The 16431-nt window shown below is 43.9% G+C and overlaps 1 protein-coding gene across 1 annotated transcript in view; it reads right to left on the bottom strand.

The window, feature by feature from the left end:
• Positions 1 to 16431, bottom strand: part of BIN2 (bridging integrator 2) — a 36358-nt gene that overhangs the window by 14012 nt on the left and 5915 nt on the right. Inside the window, exons 2-9 of the mRNA XM_033138444.1 lie at positions 14451 to 14531; positions 12472 to 12526; positions 10218 to 10312; positions 7862 to 7957; positions 6343 to 6450; positions 4893 to 4978; positions 2572 to 2647; positions 299 to 381 (exon numbers count right to left, since the gene is read on the bottom strand). Coding sequence (XP_032994335.1) covers positions 299 to 381; positions 2572 to 2647; positions 4893 to 4978; positions 6343 to 6450; positions 7862 to 7957; positions 10218 to 10312; positions 12472 to 12526; positions 14451 to 14531 — 680 coding nt within the window. The remainder of the gene's footprint in view (positions 1 to 298; positions 382 to 2571; positions 2648 to 4892; positions 4979 to 6342; positions 6451 to 7861; positions 7958 to 10217; positions 10313 to 12471; positions 12527 to 14450; positions 14532 to 16431) is intronic.

The raw sequence follows: 16431 nt of genomic DNA, 5'->3' as shown, positions 1-16431 counted from the left end.
ACTTTGGGGTTTTCATCAGCTGTACGCCATAGTCATCACAATTATAACAAGCAAAGGCTTGACATATCTCGCTTTGCATGTCATGAGTCTATCTCATATATTAAACTCCAGTAGCTACATAAATGGACTTTCCCACGGTATTCTAATTTTTCAAGTTTCACCTGTAAATCTTTTAATTAACTGACTAACAAACAAACCAGATCTCCTGGGATCCAAAGTGGAGAGGAGTTGCTAGTTGCCCACATGGCTGCTGCGTCCCAGACTCCTCCATTCCCACAGGAAAGAGGAAATCACTTACCTTGACACCCCTTTAATAATGAAGACTTTATTGGAGTGCTGCTTTTCCAATGTGCTCATCACATCGTACAGGTCATGGTTTAGCTACAAGCAGCAGCAACAGGAAAAGCAAATATCATTACCCAGTAATTAAGAAATTACTGCCATTCACTTATTCACGTAAAATAATTAACCCGGACTGCCTGCTTCAAGTCAGTGAGTGTTTCAAGCTTATTTAAAATGTTTCTCAGACACTCTCCACTGCAATGCAGTTCCAGAGCGGGCTGTAATTAAAACAGAAATCCATCTCCTATTACAGCCACTCATAAAACATGGCAGATATATGGCAACCAGACCAAAATAAAACAAAATGACATGAATATCCAGCAAATGCCTGGGTGGAGACACACTTTTTCAGCTGGAAACCCAGCCATATCTCAGAGGAGAGGAAAATGGACCACTGGGATGCCACCACCAAGAAGGCTCTGGAGCGTCTAATAGAGGAGAGCCTCCCTGCCAGATTTTAACAACCAGACAAATCTATACAGGAGGAGTCATTCTCTTAGGTATCCTGGCCCCAAGTTGTGTAGGACTTAATGTTTTCACTGCCTGCTTTATATCTCCTTCCTCTTGGAACTTTCCTCAGGGTACATCAGCTGACAGCTGCCCTTTCATTTATTTTTGAGATTTAAAAATAAACAGCAATTCCCTGCCCTGGAGGCACTTTACCAATATTAGAAAGGAAGAATGATGTCTATTCTAATCATTAATCTTCCTTTCTAATACTAATAGTCCTGGCACTCCAGTCACATTCTGCAGACTTACTGGGACTGAATTGATTCCTGAATAATACCAAAATACGTTTCGGATGAATGAATAACTGTAAGGATGCTTAGTGGTTGCTCATGAGTAACAGTCCAAGGCAAAGAACTTCTAAAAACTAAGTTCTTTATTGTGCAAGCTATATACAGCAAAGCAAAGTCTCAAACATCCTTTCTCTACTCATCAGTATCCAGGAATGAACTCTTTCGGTTTCCCTTCCAACAAAGCAGCTTCGGGAGCCTGAAGCCCCTCCTTCTCCCCCTCTGTGACCGACCACGTAGCGTGGGAACCTGACCTCTATCTCTGCTTTCCCTTTGGTGTTTCGGCTCTCCGACCCCTTCTAAGCCTTTGCATCGCCTTTCTGTCTCCCCCTCTCCTTGCCCGCCTGAGGAATGTGAAGCATGCGAGCTCCCACTGGGGGAGGGGGAGGAGGAGCTTGTAAACAGCGGACGTGGGTCTCTGTACTCTAAAAGCTCCTGCGATGCCGGCCGCAGTGGAAGGGAGGGGGCTTTCCTGACAATAACAATAATAAAATGTGTGTGGGGGGGTATTCTTGTTATTATTATGTATTTTGTCTTTTTTATCTTGTATTTTATGTTGTGAACTGCTCTGAGATCTACGGATAGTATACAAATTTAATAAATAATAATAATAATAATAATAATAATAATAATAATAATAATACAGTAAGCCTCAACTTAAGCAGGGATCAAATTTCAGGGACCGTTCCTAAAGACAAAATCATATATAGTCAAAACACATTGGATGCAATGACGGGTGGGTTTGTCAAAGTATTTTCTGCCCCTTTTGCCAAGTTTGTAAAGCTGAATGCACACAAGTGTGTGTGTGTGTGTGTGTGTGTGTGTGAGAAAGAGAGAGAGAGAGAGAGAGAGAATGCAACTCAGCTGGCTATTACAATGAAGTAGAAATTATGTTGGTTGGTTCCCATTGGGGCTGCCGGGGTGGAAGGCAGTTTTGGCGCCATCCTACAAAGGCAACGCTGAGACTAGGGGCCACTCCCAGGACTGGTAGGAAAACAGGCCGGCTGAGGGCAGATAGATGCCAAGGTACAGCGTGCCCATTTGCCCAAATGGTAGGTAGGTAGTTTATTTCAGCCATTTGGCCCATATCACACAGCAAAAACACATTCATCATAATGCACGCAAAATAAAACAATTTAACAAATTTAAACAATATGGTACAAAACCAATTTTAAAATAACCTGTTTACACACTTCCATCTAAGTCAAACCGAAATCTGAGTAGTCCAACTGAACTAATTTTAAGTTAGTTATTTTCTACATTGTCATAAATGAGCAGAGAACCATTCCTCTTCTTTGTAGATAGCACATTAATAAAAAACCTAGCGACCGTATGGGATCTATTCGGTTCCTCGTCATTTAATAAGTAAATTAATTTGGCATCCTGGGATTTGTCCAAATGGCCCACATGTATGCCGCAGTTGCTCATTTACCTTGCTCATTTCCTTGTAGAAGACATCTCGCAAGTTGGAAATATTCTGGAATATTGTCACATAGCATCCAATTCGGCTGGAGAAGCAAAAAGATATAAAACTAAGCCCAAATGTTAACTGGGTTGGGGCCACACAATAAAGGAGAGGAATATGGCACATGCTGAGTTTTCTGGGACCCTGGAAGAGCAGAATGAAGTAGTTCAGCCACGTGCGGTTCACTGAACTAGTTCAAAAATTTCTGTACACCTGAAAGTAGTTCCCATAATTGTTGGGTGAACTAAATGTGAATTAAATTCATTTTGGGGTAGAACTCTGAGCGATTTCTAGTACATCTTCTTCCCTTCACTCCCACCAGTAGGCCTTCCATTAAAAAGCCAAGCCGATTGGACATCTATAAAGAAAGTTAGACAGCAAAACAAACAAGTTAAAAGGCACGGGTCCCCTTACGGGTGCTTGGGGAACTCCACTTTCTACATCCCTCCATTGACAGAATGGCCCATTTATCCCCATGCTTCCTGTTTCTTATCCAGTTCCTGATCCACAGGAGGACCTCACCTCTTTCTATAAGACTGTTGTGCACAATTTTGGTGTGTTTACGCAGAGGCATACAGAGGAATTGCTTGAAAATCACTCCCATGTCTTTAATATACAGTAATTGTAATTCATTTGGGTGGGTTTTTTGGGCTGCATTTATTTATTGTGAATTTAAAAAAAAGTTATTTAAAAATTACTCCCAAGGCAGCACAGGAAAATGAAATAAAGTGAAATATAATGAAATGAGACAAGAAAACTGGTGTAGATACAGCCTAACAGCCAACTTAGAGATGACACCAAATGCCGAAATGCCATTGTGTCTGTTCCCTCTCTTCATCCTGTGGTGTTTAGCCAGTAAATGACTTGATGGGACATCCTATTACCATGTGTTTCTCTGCCCTTGGTCCAAATTATTGACTACATTTTAATCCTGTCTTTCCATCTGTAAAGTCCACACCTCCATTATCTTTAAAACAACCCCATGGGGATTGACTAGGCAAAATGTTCATGACTGGGTCCATAGTCAGCTAGCTACCAGTAGCTTTGTGGCTAAGTGGAGATTTGAACCTTTATCTCCCTGATTTAAGTCAGGGAGTCTGATGCTTAAACCACTACACCACACTGTCCTCTCAGAATGTGAGACTTTAGTCAGACAAGCCATCATGTATGTTTCTACTGGGAAGGGCCACCAAAGCACACAGTAAGATGATATCATGCCTTTCAGGATCTCAATGTATCAGGGACAAGAGGGGGAAGCTGGATGAAGGCTTGTCATTTTTGGCAACAAACCTGTGATCTAATGGTGAGGTGACACATCTACAGGTAGTCCTATCCTAAACAATCATTTTTTCACAAATTCAGTTCTGTGGATTTTGCTGCCATCCTGTGGTCACCAATCTTTTCTGAACCCTGATTGAGAAGCAGTTCATCTCATAGCTAGTCCACAAGATATTTCAGGCGGCTAATCCTTTATCTTTGTCCTCTTGGCATTCGGACTGCACTTTATGTGACGTGTTGTCAACAGGCTGTAGGGCTAAGGAACTGCAGCCAGAGACGAGGGAAGGGTTTGGATACACAGACTAAGAACTCCAAGCAGCAAGTCGTCTGAGAAACAGTAGCTCAGTCAAAGGAGATGTGCCAATGAGATTGGCAGGTTTTCTAAGGGAATCAACAGCTTGATGAAAGTGATACTCCGCATTTTCCCCAAAGAGACACACTGCTAGAGCTAGTTCCTACCCCCGACTGCAGAAATCACACAACAAATAAACCCATTAGCTTAAAAATACAGGTGAAACTCGAAAAATTAGAATATCGTGGAAAAGTCCATTTATGTAAGCAATTGTTTTCATTAGCTACAGGAGTTTAATATATGAGATAGACTCGTGACATGCAAAGCGAGATATGTCAAGCCTTTGTTTGTTATAATTGTGATGATATATCCTTTCACCCCATTTTTTACCTTCCAGGCTGTGTTCATCATCAGCAAGCTTAGTCTCAGAGTTCAACAATGAAAGAAGTATCTGAAGAAGTGTGCATGCACCCGAAAACTCATACCAAGAACAAACTTAGTTGGTCTCTAAGGTGCAACTAGAAGGAATTTGTTTTTGTTTTGTTTTGTTTTAGAAGTATCAACTCTACATGTATTTCCTAGTCACCAGCACAACCACACTTCTTAGATTCAACATTCTGCTTTGAGATTCTCTGCCATTTGCACCCTGATCTTTGTTCCCATGCCTAACTATTATTATTATTATTATTATTATTATTATTATTATTATTATTATTACCTGTTGTAAAGGTCCGGCAGCTCTTCTCTTAGTTCCTTGTTGAGCTCTTCAAACACTGCTTGGGCTTTGTAGAACTCTTCTTCGGCCTGCAGGACCCAAGAGTTTATTAGAGGCACAGGAAATTGAGAGCATTAACAGTGTAGACATTCCAGTGGACTGCAGACCCACACCCTGCTTACACCCGCCCCCCACGTGAAATGTTAGGCACGTGTAAGGCAGGCTCTGACTGCCAATGATCCTGAAGACAAGGAGAGAGAAAAGGGAGGGATTATAGAGCCTCTTTCTTTCCCCACGTGTCATTCATCTGTGCTCATCTGCCATTGAGCAACTAATTGTTCCAGCATCAGCACCACCCATCACATAAGGGAAAACAGCCTCTAAAGAAGAGTTCAGACAATCATAGATGGACAATGGATGGAGAAAATTAGCTAGCAGTTCCACAGTCTCCTCCATTTCTTTTCTGCTTGTCCCCAAGAACAGCATTCTAGTTTTTTCATAGGCAGATCGTGGCTTACATGTGGCTACTTTTCACAGACATCACAGTGGTTGGGAAGAAGAAATAAAGTGTGATAGGTATATAGGAAGCAGAGAAGCAGGGGTTAGGATCTTTGCTCCCTATATATTATGTACTTCTGGTAAGTGATGTACTCCTCTAACTACTGAGCAATATGTGGGAAATTGCAGTCAAATATATTTTTGATTACAGGTAGGTAGCTGTGTTTGTCTGCCGTAGTCAAAACAAAATAAAAAAATTCCTTCCAGTAGCACCTTAGAGACCAACTAAGTTTGTTATTGGTATGAGCTTTCATGTGGTATCTGAAGAAGTGTGCATGCACACGAAAGCTTATACCAAGAACAAACTTAGTTGGTCTCTAAGGTACTACTGGACAATTTTTTATTTTTTAAATTTATAGCAAGCATAAATTTAATTTATAGCAAGCATGAAGTTAATGCATGAAGGGGTTAAGAACACAGAATTGTATTCCTAGACTCAGCTAGGTAACACCTCTCACCTGGAAGGAAAGAAGTTAAGTTTTCTTCCAGCATGTGAAGCCGATTAGGCAGCACATCTGGGCTTGATCACTTCAAGCCCAGACTGCATACTCAGAAGTATTTTTCTGTATTTTGTAACCCAAGAATTTTCTACCTGTGTTCTTCTTGCTGCTGCACGGAATAACACATGGATATGATCTTTGGAGTTGGTAAGCAAAGCATTTAAACTTACTAAATGGTGTGGACTATTCATTGTGAGAGGGGTAGAAAGACGAGAGTGCTGTAAACGGACTGAATGGGATATGAAAAGGACCCAACAGCCTATATTGTAGAGCAAAGCATGATTTGCCAAAAAGCAAGAATCCAAGAATCGGAGACACAATGGCAATTACATCCCTGGTTGTAAGAAACACCTTCTTGGTCAGTGTTTAGATGGGCTCTCAAGATAGTCTTATACCTTTGCAATTTTAGCTTCATCTTTCTTCTTGGTATTCTGCAGGGCTTCCAAGTGATGCCTGCTGCTGTCATAATCCACTAGTTTTCTTCCCCGCTTAGCAATTCGCTCCTTTGAAATGAAAAATAATTTTTTAGAGTCAATGCTCACTTTCCTTTTCTATTGTCATAACAAGAACATTTCAACTGAATCTGCCTCTCTGGTCTGGAGGCCAATAAACCATCAAGGACACTATACAGACTATTCCTGCCTACAGAGTGGGCAACAGTTTTGAGTTTATTAATCTTCACACTGTGTTTTTTACTCTCAAGGAATGCTAATAATTATAATTTATAGCCTGTATTTTTTTGCAAAGTATTTAACACTGTAAATCTGCAGGCAGGGATCAATGTATGTTCAGTTGTGTAGAGTTCCTAGCCTATTTTAGGCATATATATATATATATATATATATATATATATATATATATATATATACACATACTGATGACAAGGACAGTTAGAGTTTTGGACTGCAGAGATCAAGATTCAAATCTCCCTGGAAGACCTCCTTCTGACTGCACACCCCAAATACTCATATACTGTGACAAGCTGGAATGTGTCCAGAGGAGGGCAACCAAAATGGTCAAAGGCCTGGAAACGATGCCTTATGAGGAACGGCTTAGGGAGCTGGGTTTGTTTAGCCTGGAGAAGAGAAGGTTAAGGGGTGATATGATAGCCATGTTCAAATATATAAAAGGATGTCATATGGACGAGGGAGTAAGGTTGTTTTCTGCTGCTCCAGAGAAGCGAACACGGGACAGTGGATTCAAACTACAAGAAAGAAGATTCCACCTAAACATTATTAAGAACTTCCTGACAGTAAGAGCTGTTCGGCAGTGGAATTTGCTGCCAAGGAGTGTGGTGGAGTCTCCTTCTTTGGAGGTCTTTAAGCGGAGGCTTGACAGCCATCTGTCAGGAATGCTTTGATGGTGTTTCCTGCTTGGCAGGGGGTTGGACTGGATGGCCCTTGGGGTCTCTTCCAACTCTATGATTCTATGACATCTTCCACAAATACTATACTGTACACTATGGCTTAGTGTGATGCTTTCATTGCTTTAGAAACAAGTAGAAACAGGTACTGTACAATGGAGACCAAAAGGAGACAAATCCCTGCTCACAGTTTCACAATTTAAAGACATGATGTGGAGCTAAGGAATAGACTTGGAGTTTTAGGGTGACACTCAGATGCTGGAAGGATGCCATAGGATTTTTTAAAACTTAAAAGTGAGTGTGCTTAAAAGAACGATAGGAAAGGCCAAAACACACACACACACACACACACACACACACACACACACACACACACACACACACGAGTAAAGAGATTGACTTGTGAACATATTTTATATGATGATCAGGAGGAAGGAAATGTCCTCCCAGTAGCATAATGTTTCCTTGAGGACTAGAAACATGTGAAAATGGAAAGTTGAACTTTCACTTCTGGGTACTGGATACTGCAAAGTCAGCCCTGAAATACATACCTTAATTTCATTGAACTGCGTCAAGTAATTCTCCATAGTCCTGACTGCCTGATCTGCCAGTTTATTCTCATAATCTTCCCACAAAAGGTCATTGCTCTGCAGGTAAAAGAACAAACAGACATTTAAAAAAAAAATGGCGCTGGAATGTTCTGTGCAACCCCTGCCTCTCTGAAGCCACTTCTTTCTCAAGTGTTTTAAGGGCTTATTCTCAAGGTTACAGGTGGGTAGCCGTGTTGGTCTGCAATAGTCAAAACAAAATAAAATAAAAAAATCTTTTCAGTAGCACCTTAGAGACCAACTAAGTTTGTTCTTGGTATGAGCTTTCGTGTGTATCTGAAGAAGTGTGCATGCACACGAAAGCTCATACCAAGAACAAACTTAGTTGGTCTCTAAGGTGCTACTGGAAAGAATTTTTTATTTTATTTTGTTTATTCTCAAGGGTGTGCCATCCCTTCCTTTAGAGGCTGGAGATAAACAACTGCTGGTAGATTTGTCTGCTGTTGTTGTTTCTTCAGATGCAGTTTATGCTGTCTGTTATTGGATACGAAGGTTTGCCATAAACATGCCACACTGATGTGATCAGGAATTATGGGAAATTCTAAATAAAAGGTGACTATGGACTAGGTGAGGGTGGCGCTGTGGTCTAAACCACTGAGCCTAGGGCTTGCTGATCAGAAGGTCCTCTGTGAATTTGACTAATTCTAACCCTACAAGGGACGCGGGTGGCGCTGTGGGTTAAACCACAGAGCCTAGGGCTTGCCGATCAGAAGGTTGGCGGTTCGAATCCCCGCAACGGAGTGAGCTCCCGTTGCTCAGTCCCAGCCCCTGCCAACCTAGCAGTTCGAAAGCACACCAAAGTGCAAGTAGATAAATAGGTACCGCTCCGGCGGGTAGGTAAGCGGTGTTTCTGTGCGCTGCTCTGGTTCGCCAGAAGCGGCTTTGTCATGCTGGTCACATGACCCAGAAGCTGTATGCCGGCTCCTTTGGCCAGTAACGTGAGATGAGCGCCGCAACCCCAGAGTTGTCCGCGACTGGACCTAATGGTCAGGGGTCCCTTTACCTTTACCCTTATGGATTAGGTGAATCTATTTGCTGGTCTGCTGTTGCCTTTCTTTTACTTATTTCAGGAGAGGGAAACCAATGCTTTGTCCCTACATATATATGCTTCGCTACTCAGTGACTGTGAAATCAAAGGGCGAGTTGCATGTGTGGAACAGATAATTTCAGAAGAAGGCATGATAACAGTCAGAGGTGCCAGGCATCCTGTGGGAGACCTGTGTCAAATTTGTTCCTTTAAAGTAGGGCTGCCAGAAGTTTGAAGAGGTCCTCACTATTTGTATAATTAGTTGATTAACTGTATTTTAGTCAATGATATATCTGCGTATGAGATTTAAAAAGAGCATACTCTCTGCTGTTATATCATGTGACAACAGACGCTCTCTCAGCCTCTCTCTCTCACAAGAGCAAATAACAAGAAAGAAGCTAAAATCTGTCTAGCCCAGGCACCCCCAAACTCGGCCCTCCAGATGTTTTGGGACTACAACTCCCATCATCCCTAGCTAATAGGACCAGGGATGATGGGAATTGTAGTCCAAAAAACCATCTGGGTGGCTAGGTTTGGGGGTGCCTGCTCTAGCCCTAGTGAAAAGGAAACAGCACTGATTCTCACCTCTACTTCCTGCTTAGGCAAAGCAACAATTGTGGGATTATCTGATTTGTGATTCTCCACATATCACATCTGTTTTGGTCCTTATATTGGGCTAAACTAAACCACTCCTAGCTAGTCTAGTCTCCCACAAAGAATCTCAGGAACTATAGTCTGATGCAGGGTGCTAGATATTCCTCTCTTAGAATCCCTACCAAACTCTGCTTTACGGAACTGTGGTTCCCAGGGATGAGAGAGAATGATTGATAAACTAGTTTAAATTTGAAGATATACCTGCAGTCTTTGCCATTTGTAATAAGGGTGGACAGCTTAAGAAAATCAGGCTCGAGTCTGGTGTCTTGTAGGAGCGAAGGCTGTGAGCTGGAGAAAGCCCTGGCTCAAATCTTACCTCAGCTATGAGCTGTCTAGGTGACCTTGGAGGAGTTGCTGTTGCCTCAGCAATCATCTGGACATGGACCCTCTTAATCTCAGGGTCATAGGTTCAAGATCCACGTGGGGCAAAAGATTCCTTCTTTGCAGGGGTTTGGACTAGATGACCCTTATGTTCCCCCCCCAAACTCTGCAATTCTATGATAATACTGTTCTGTCTTACAGGAAGGTTGTAAGATTAATTCCAACGCTTATGCTCACTTTTATTATTAAGTGAAACATGTCCCCGATAACTGGGACTAACACATTTGCAGCACTCACCTGTACTATGGCTTGCAATTTTTCATACCCATCCCATTCCTCGCTGTAAATTTCCTGCAGAGTTCCAGACACTTTTTTAGAGCTTTCATGCATCACTGCAAAGGGCAAACAGCAAGATTGATTACTACCTGTCAGTCGTCATTATGAATCCCTGGCCAAGTCAACATCCCCACTGCTGACGGGAATTACTTAAAATATTCAGTCTTCAAGCATGACAGCTCTTCAACGGCACACATTGCATGTGCGCTCACTTCTTCCAGGTCCCCATGTGATTTTTTTTAAAATCAGGTTACTGGACCCACCCACCCCTCCTTTTGGGCAGCTTTGTACAGTGAAAATGATATCCGCGAGCTGTGATAAAGAGGGAATAACAAGGGCTTCACAAAGGCATGGTGGTGTTTCTCAACCTCATAGGTGTCTCGTTACTCACAGCTTAAAAAAATAATAATCTGGCAAAGATGTGCATAAATTGTGGGAGAGGAACTCTATCAGGAGATGACCAGTGCTGCAGTAGAATTGACACAGGAAGTTGTCTTGTCATAAGTCAGAGCATTGATCTATCTAGTTTAGTAATGTAGAGGTTTCAACCTTTTTGAGTTCACAGCTCCCTTAACCAGCTGCATTCTTTCTGTGGCACCCCTATGGGGCTCAGGAGCCCAGTTAGGTCTCCCCTTGCCTGCAGAGCTGGCAGCCTCTCACCCTTTTTCGAACACCCTCTCTTGTGGAGTGTTCCCTCAGCCTCCTCTCTTCTCCCCACTCCTTGGGAGTCCTGTGGGCAGCCGCCGCCCCTGATCTCTGAGCTGCCCCCCCTGCCCCAAAGAGACGTGCCTCCTCATACTGCTCCACAGGCACCTGGGAGTTGTCTGTCCATTCCCAACAGCAAGGGCTGGTGGACTGGCTGGCTGGGCTCCTGTTATGTACCGAGTTGAATAGGATCCAAAATGCAGCAGCCTGATTGGTCCTAGAACAATAGGATTCAGAATGCAGCAGTCTGATTGGTCTTAGAACAATAGGATCCAGAATGCAGCAGTCTGATTGGTCCGCAGGAGCCACCCAATCCAGCTCCAGGTGGAAGTGAATCCGCAACCTGATTGGCCTACAGGAGTATTCCGGAATTAGCCAAGCACGTGGGGCCCATTGTGTAAATAATGTATATAAAGCAGACGTTTTGGGGGAACTACAATGAGCTGAATAAAGAGCATGAAATCCACACTTGACTCCGAGTATATTTCAGCTCCCTCGCCTGCTTGCTTGCTTACTCTGAGGCCGCCTCAACTCCTGGCATCCAGCACCCTCTGGCCAGCGGCACCATTCGTCTGCAGAGCTTGCTGCCAGGGCTGCTGCAACCAGGGCCGTCTCATCCATAGAGGCTAGTAGCGTGCCGTGCCAGGGCGCCCGGCCCCCCAGGGGCGCCCACGCAAGCCCACCGGCATACCGGCCGCCCCCCTCCCCAACCCGCCCCCGTGGACAGGCTGCCGCCCATGCCGGTCCCGGGCGGGCTGCGAGCCGGTCGCCCTCGCCTCCCATCCCGGGAGCACTGGAAGGGTGCGCAGAGCCCTGCGCCGCTCCAGCGCCACGCCCCTCATCCCCCGCTCACCCACCCCCCTCCCGAGGGGCGGCAAGCACGGGAGGGAGGCATCGGAGAGACGGTACGCCGGGGCGCTGGAGGGATCGCCGCGCCATGGCGGCCAATCTCCTTAAGACGGCCCTGGCTGCAACAAACAGCTGTGGAAGCCTTTGGGAGGCAGAGGTGTGAAAGAGCATCAGAGGAGGGAGGAAAGGAAAGAGGGACAGAGGCCAGTGTTGCCTGTGGCATCCCTGGCCATCATTCAAGGTACCCCAGGGTGCCACGGCACACTGGTGGAAAACCACTGCCGTAGACACTGACTAACATAATCTCTTCAGGGTTTTAGGCATTCCCAGTCATAACCTCCCAGTCTAACCTACTACACAGGGCTGTTGTGCAAGGATAAAGGGGCAAGAGGATCAAACATGCTGCCAGGAGCCACTTGACGGAAGGGTGGGATAATTTTCCAGTTTTAGAAAAATGGATAGGTTTGGAGAGGAGCCAACAGTAAGCGGAGCATCTGCTTGCAAAAAGTATCTTGCAAGACAATCTCACTCTCTCAAGATGGCAAAGCTGATGACCTTTCAGCAGAGGGGCAACATCCTGTTGTGCAGTTGCACCCTGAAGGAACTGCCTTGAGCCGAGGGCTTGAAAACGTTACAGGTATTAAGACTTGGCTTTCTGTACCTTGCACAGCACTGAGGAAAACCTTAAGGTCCTTGTAGAGTTTGTGACCTTCAGCCTGGGGGCAAAAAATAAAATAAAGTGAAAAGGCAAGAAGTCATTGCGTCAGGTGTGTTCATCTGTACATTTCTACATGCTGTTCCTATTAGTTTATTGAAGAGTCGGACACGACTAAACGACTAAACAACAACAAAACACAAGGAGGGGGAGAAAAAAAGAACTAAAGGCAGAAGCCCGTGGATTTATGGGAGTGCTACCATAAAGGCAGGACTTCAGGGCCTGAGTCCAGAGCCCCCAATTCAGCAAAATGGACAGAAGGGTCTGCAAAGACAGCAGGGTTACTTTATCACATTTTTAAGTAAGTGAAGGAACACCATCGAAAGACAGCCTCCTACCACCACCATAACAGTGTTGCGCCTAGACTCTAAAACCACCCAATTGCACCAGTTGTTGTTGTTCAGTCGTTCAGTCGTGTCCGACTCTTCGTGACCCCATGGACCAGAGCACGCCAGGCACGCCTATCCTTCACTGCCTCCCGCAGTTTGGCCAAACTCATGTTAGTAGCTTCGAGAACACTGTCCAACCATCTCATCCTCTGTTGTCCCCTTCTCCTTGTGCCCCCCATCTTTCCCAACATCAGGGTCTTTTCCAGGGAGTCTTCTCTTCTCATGAGGTGGCCAAAGTACTGGAGCCTCAACTTCAGGATCTGTCCTTCTAGTGAGCACTCAGGGCTGATTTCTTTAAGGATGGATAAGTTTGATCTTTTTGCAGTCCATGGGACTCTCAAGAGTCTCCTCCAGCACCATAATTCAAAAGCATCAATTCTTCGGCGATCAGCCTTCTTGATGGTCCAGCTCTCACTTCCGTACATTACTACTACACTACACCAGTATTAACACATATTACCATCTAAACAGTGGAATCCTGTAACACTAGTAAGTCCACTGTTCAAAATTGCCAAAGTTCTCCATCGCCTTCAGGGTCCTCATAAACATCACACCTACTGTTGGGGCAAGATTGACTGTGTGTCTGTGTACGTGTGTGTCTCCTCACAATGGTTCTTTTTCACTATAACGCTTAATTCCCCTTCTTCAGTATCTTTTAAGAAACCCAAAACTTCATAATTAGCTGATATTCCATCTATAGACACCAATCTTCAGGAGACTGTGCCCTATATATTTCAGTACAGTGGTACCTTGGTTCTCAAACTTAACCCGTTCCAGAAGTCCATTCCAAAACCAAAGTGTTCCGAAACCAAGGTGCACTTTCCCATAGAAAGGAATGCAAAATGGATTAATCCATTCCAGACTTTTGAAAACACCCCCTAAAACAGCCATTTAACATGAATTTTACTATCTAATGAGACCATTGATGCATAAAATGAAAGCAATAAACAATGTACTGCAGTCACACAATCAATCAATCCATCAGTAGCTGAACTGGGTTCCACACAATCACAAAAACAAAACAAAAAAGAGCCGCAAAAAAATAAAAAAATGCAAAATAAATAGCAAAAACAGACTGACCTCAGCGTAACAATCAAATCAGAAGCGTAACACTCAAAACAGAGCACGTTCAGCTTCTGAAAAAGTTCGCAAACCGGAATACTTCTGGGTTTGCAGTGTTTGGGTTCCAAGTTGTTTGAGTACCAAGGCGTTTGAGAACCAAGTTCCACTGTAATCCGTTCTTTTCCCTTATTCTCTGTTTCCTCCCAGGAACCCAGGGGAATGCGGAGAGGTGGCCCAAGCAGAGTATGCTTTATTACAGCAAATTCAAACAAGTCTGTAGACTGAGGCTTGCCAGAATCTTTCATGGTTTGCCTAACCAGAGGCCCTATAAAAACTGAGTCGGATCAACTCCAGATTCAGGTACGCTAGAGATGCTAGGAGAACATGGACCAATCCTAAAAATATTACATTCCCCACTACCCCCAAAGTTTCCAGAAAGCAGGGAACAGCTCACTCTCTTGTGTGCAATACAACCTGTTGCTGTTGGAAATTGTATGCGCCCTGTTCAAACTGTTCATCTTTAGTTTCCACCGTTTTCCCCAGTTTCTGCAAAACCTACAGCGACAGGGAAATAAAGAAAGATTGGACAGCATTACAGTGCAAAGCATGTAACTTTACTTGTGCAGTTATGGCGCAAGACCGATGATATTTAAATAAATGCTCCATGGACGTCCTGTTTCCCACAATGGTGATCTTCAGTCTCCAAACGATTATGATCTCATGGAGCAAAATAAACAGCAAGATTTAAAAATACGCTTAATAAAATAAATAGCCTGTGGGTTATATCAAGCAGCATTGCTCAGTAAGGCTTCTGTCTGGGTAAAATGAAGGGAAACTATTTTTGGCAACAGGTGGGTAGCCGTGTTGGTCTGCCATAGTCGAAACAAAATAGAAAATTCTTTCCAGTAGCACCTTAGAGACCAACTGAGTTTGTTCTTGGTATGAGCTTTTGTGTGCTCATGAGCTTGGTATGAGCTTTCGTGTGGTATCTGAAGAAGTGTGCATGCACACGAAAGCTCATACCAAGAACAAACTCAGTTGGTCTCTAAGGTGCTACTGGAAAGAATTTTCTATTTTATTTTCAGCAAGTTTGGGCAAGCTGTGCTAATATTTGCTGGTTCTAAATGGTAGGCCGTCAACTGCTGGGACCATCTGCATTGGTGACATAATGCAAAACAAGGACACCTGTGCAAAACCTTTGTGGTGGTGGTGGTGGGGGCATGCTTTCCACACAGACGGTCCCAGATTCAAACAGTGGCAGTTCCAGGTAGAGGAAGACCCCCTTCCTGAAACCTTGCAGAGCTGCTGCTTGTGGGTTGTGAGCATTCCTGAATTAGAAGGAACGGTCACCCGAGGCTGCTTTATGCATGTTCTTCCTGCTTCAGGTGGCGCCAACATGGTACCCTGACGCTGTCATCAGTTAAAGTAACTATATCAAAGAAGGAACGCACTTTCTCCTACCATGTCAACAACAGCCTCTCCAGGCACCCAGGGCTAGTAAGTGATACTCCCTGCCTTCAGAAACATCCCCTTTTTGCGGTTTCCTCCCCCTGCCTGCTTCCATCTGGTATTTTCAATTATGATTACACAGAAACCAAACAAAAACACACACACATGCACACATCTTCCTATGAGGATTTCCTTCAGCGTTTATCAGGACCAACAGACTGGTTACTGGGGGCGGTTGAAGGAAACCAACCGGTTTAGCCCCTCCCCCACAAAATGCATTTATTATTATTATTATTATTATTAGAATAGGAATAATTTATTATTGGCCAAGTACATTTTCCAACATACTTGGAATTTGTTTTGGCTACATTGCAATGTAAGCATACAGACACTGTTCCCACTCACAATACAAAGAAGCAAAGAAACCCCACCCATAATTGACCTCCCCTTCAGCTGTACAACTACGAATTTAACAATTTAATGGCACAAGGGAAAAAACTATTCTTGTGCCTGGCCGATTTTGTATATGAAGTCCTGTAGCGACGTCCAGATGGAAGTAAATCAAGCAGATGATGACCGGGATGTAAAGGATCTGCTACAATTCTCTCTGCTCTCTTTCTAACTCGGGTAGCATAAATTGTCTCTATTGAAGGCAAGCTAACACCAATTACCCTTTCTGCAATTCTTACAGCTCGTTGGAGCCTTTTCTTGTCTCTCTTGGAGGCTGTACCGTACCAAGCTGTTATAGAATTACAGAGAACAGTTTCAATGATGCCTCTGTAGAATTGGATCAACACTTCCTGGGACAATTTAAATTTCCTAGGTTTACGCAGGAAATAACGTGTTTCTCCTAAAATAAGACACCGTCTTATATTTTTTCCCCCTCAACAAAACACAGTATGGCTTATTTTCAGGGGATGTCTTATTTTAACCGCATCGCATCAGTACGCTGCATAGCCACGCCTCTCCAGGCTGTTTTAATGGGAGGTGCCGCATCACTATGGCT

This window comes from Lacerta agilis, chromosome 2, assembly GCF_009819535.1.
Source record: "Lacerta agilis isolate rLacAgi1 chromosome 2, rLacAgi1.pri, whole genome shotgun sequence".
Taxonomy (NCBI): Eukaryota; Metazoa; Chordata; class Lepidosauria; order Squamata; family Lacertidae; genus Lacerta; species Lacerta agilis.
This window is presented reverse-complemented; position numbering and strand designations above follow the sequence as displayed.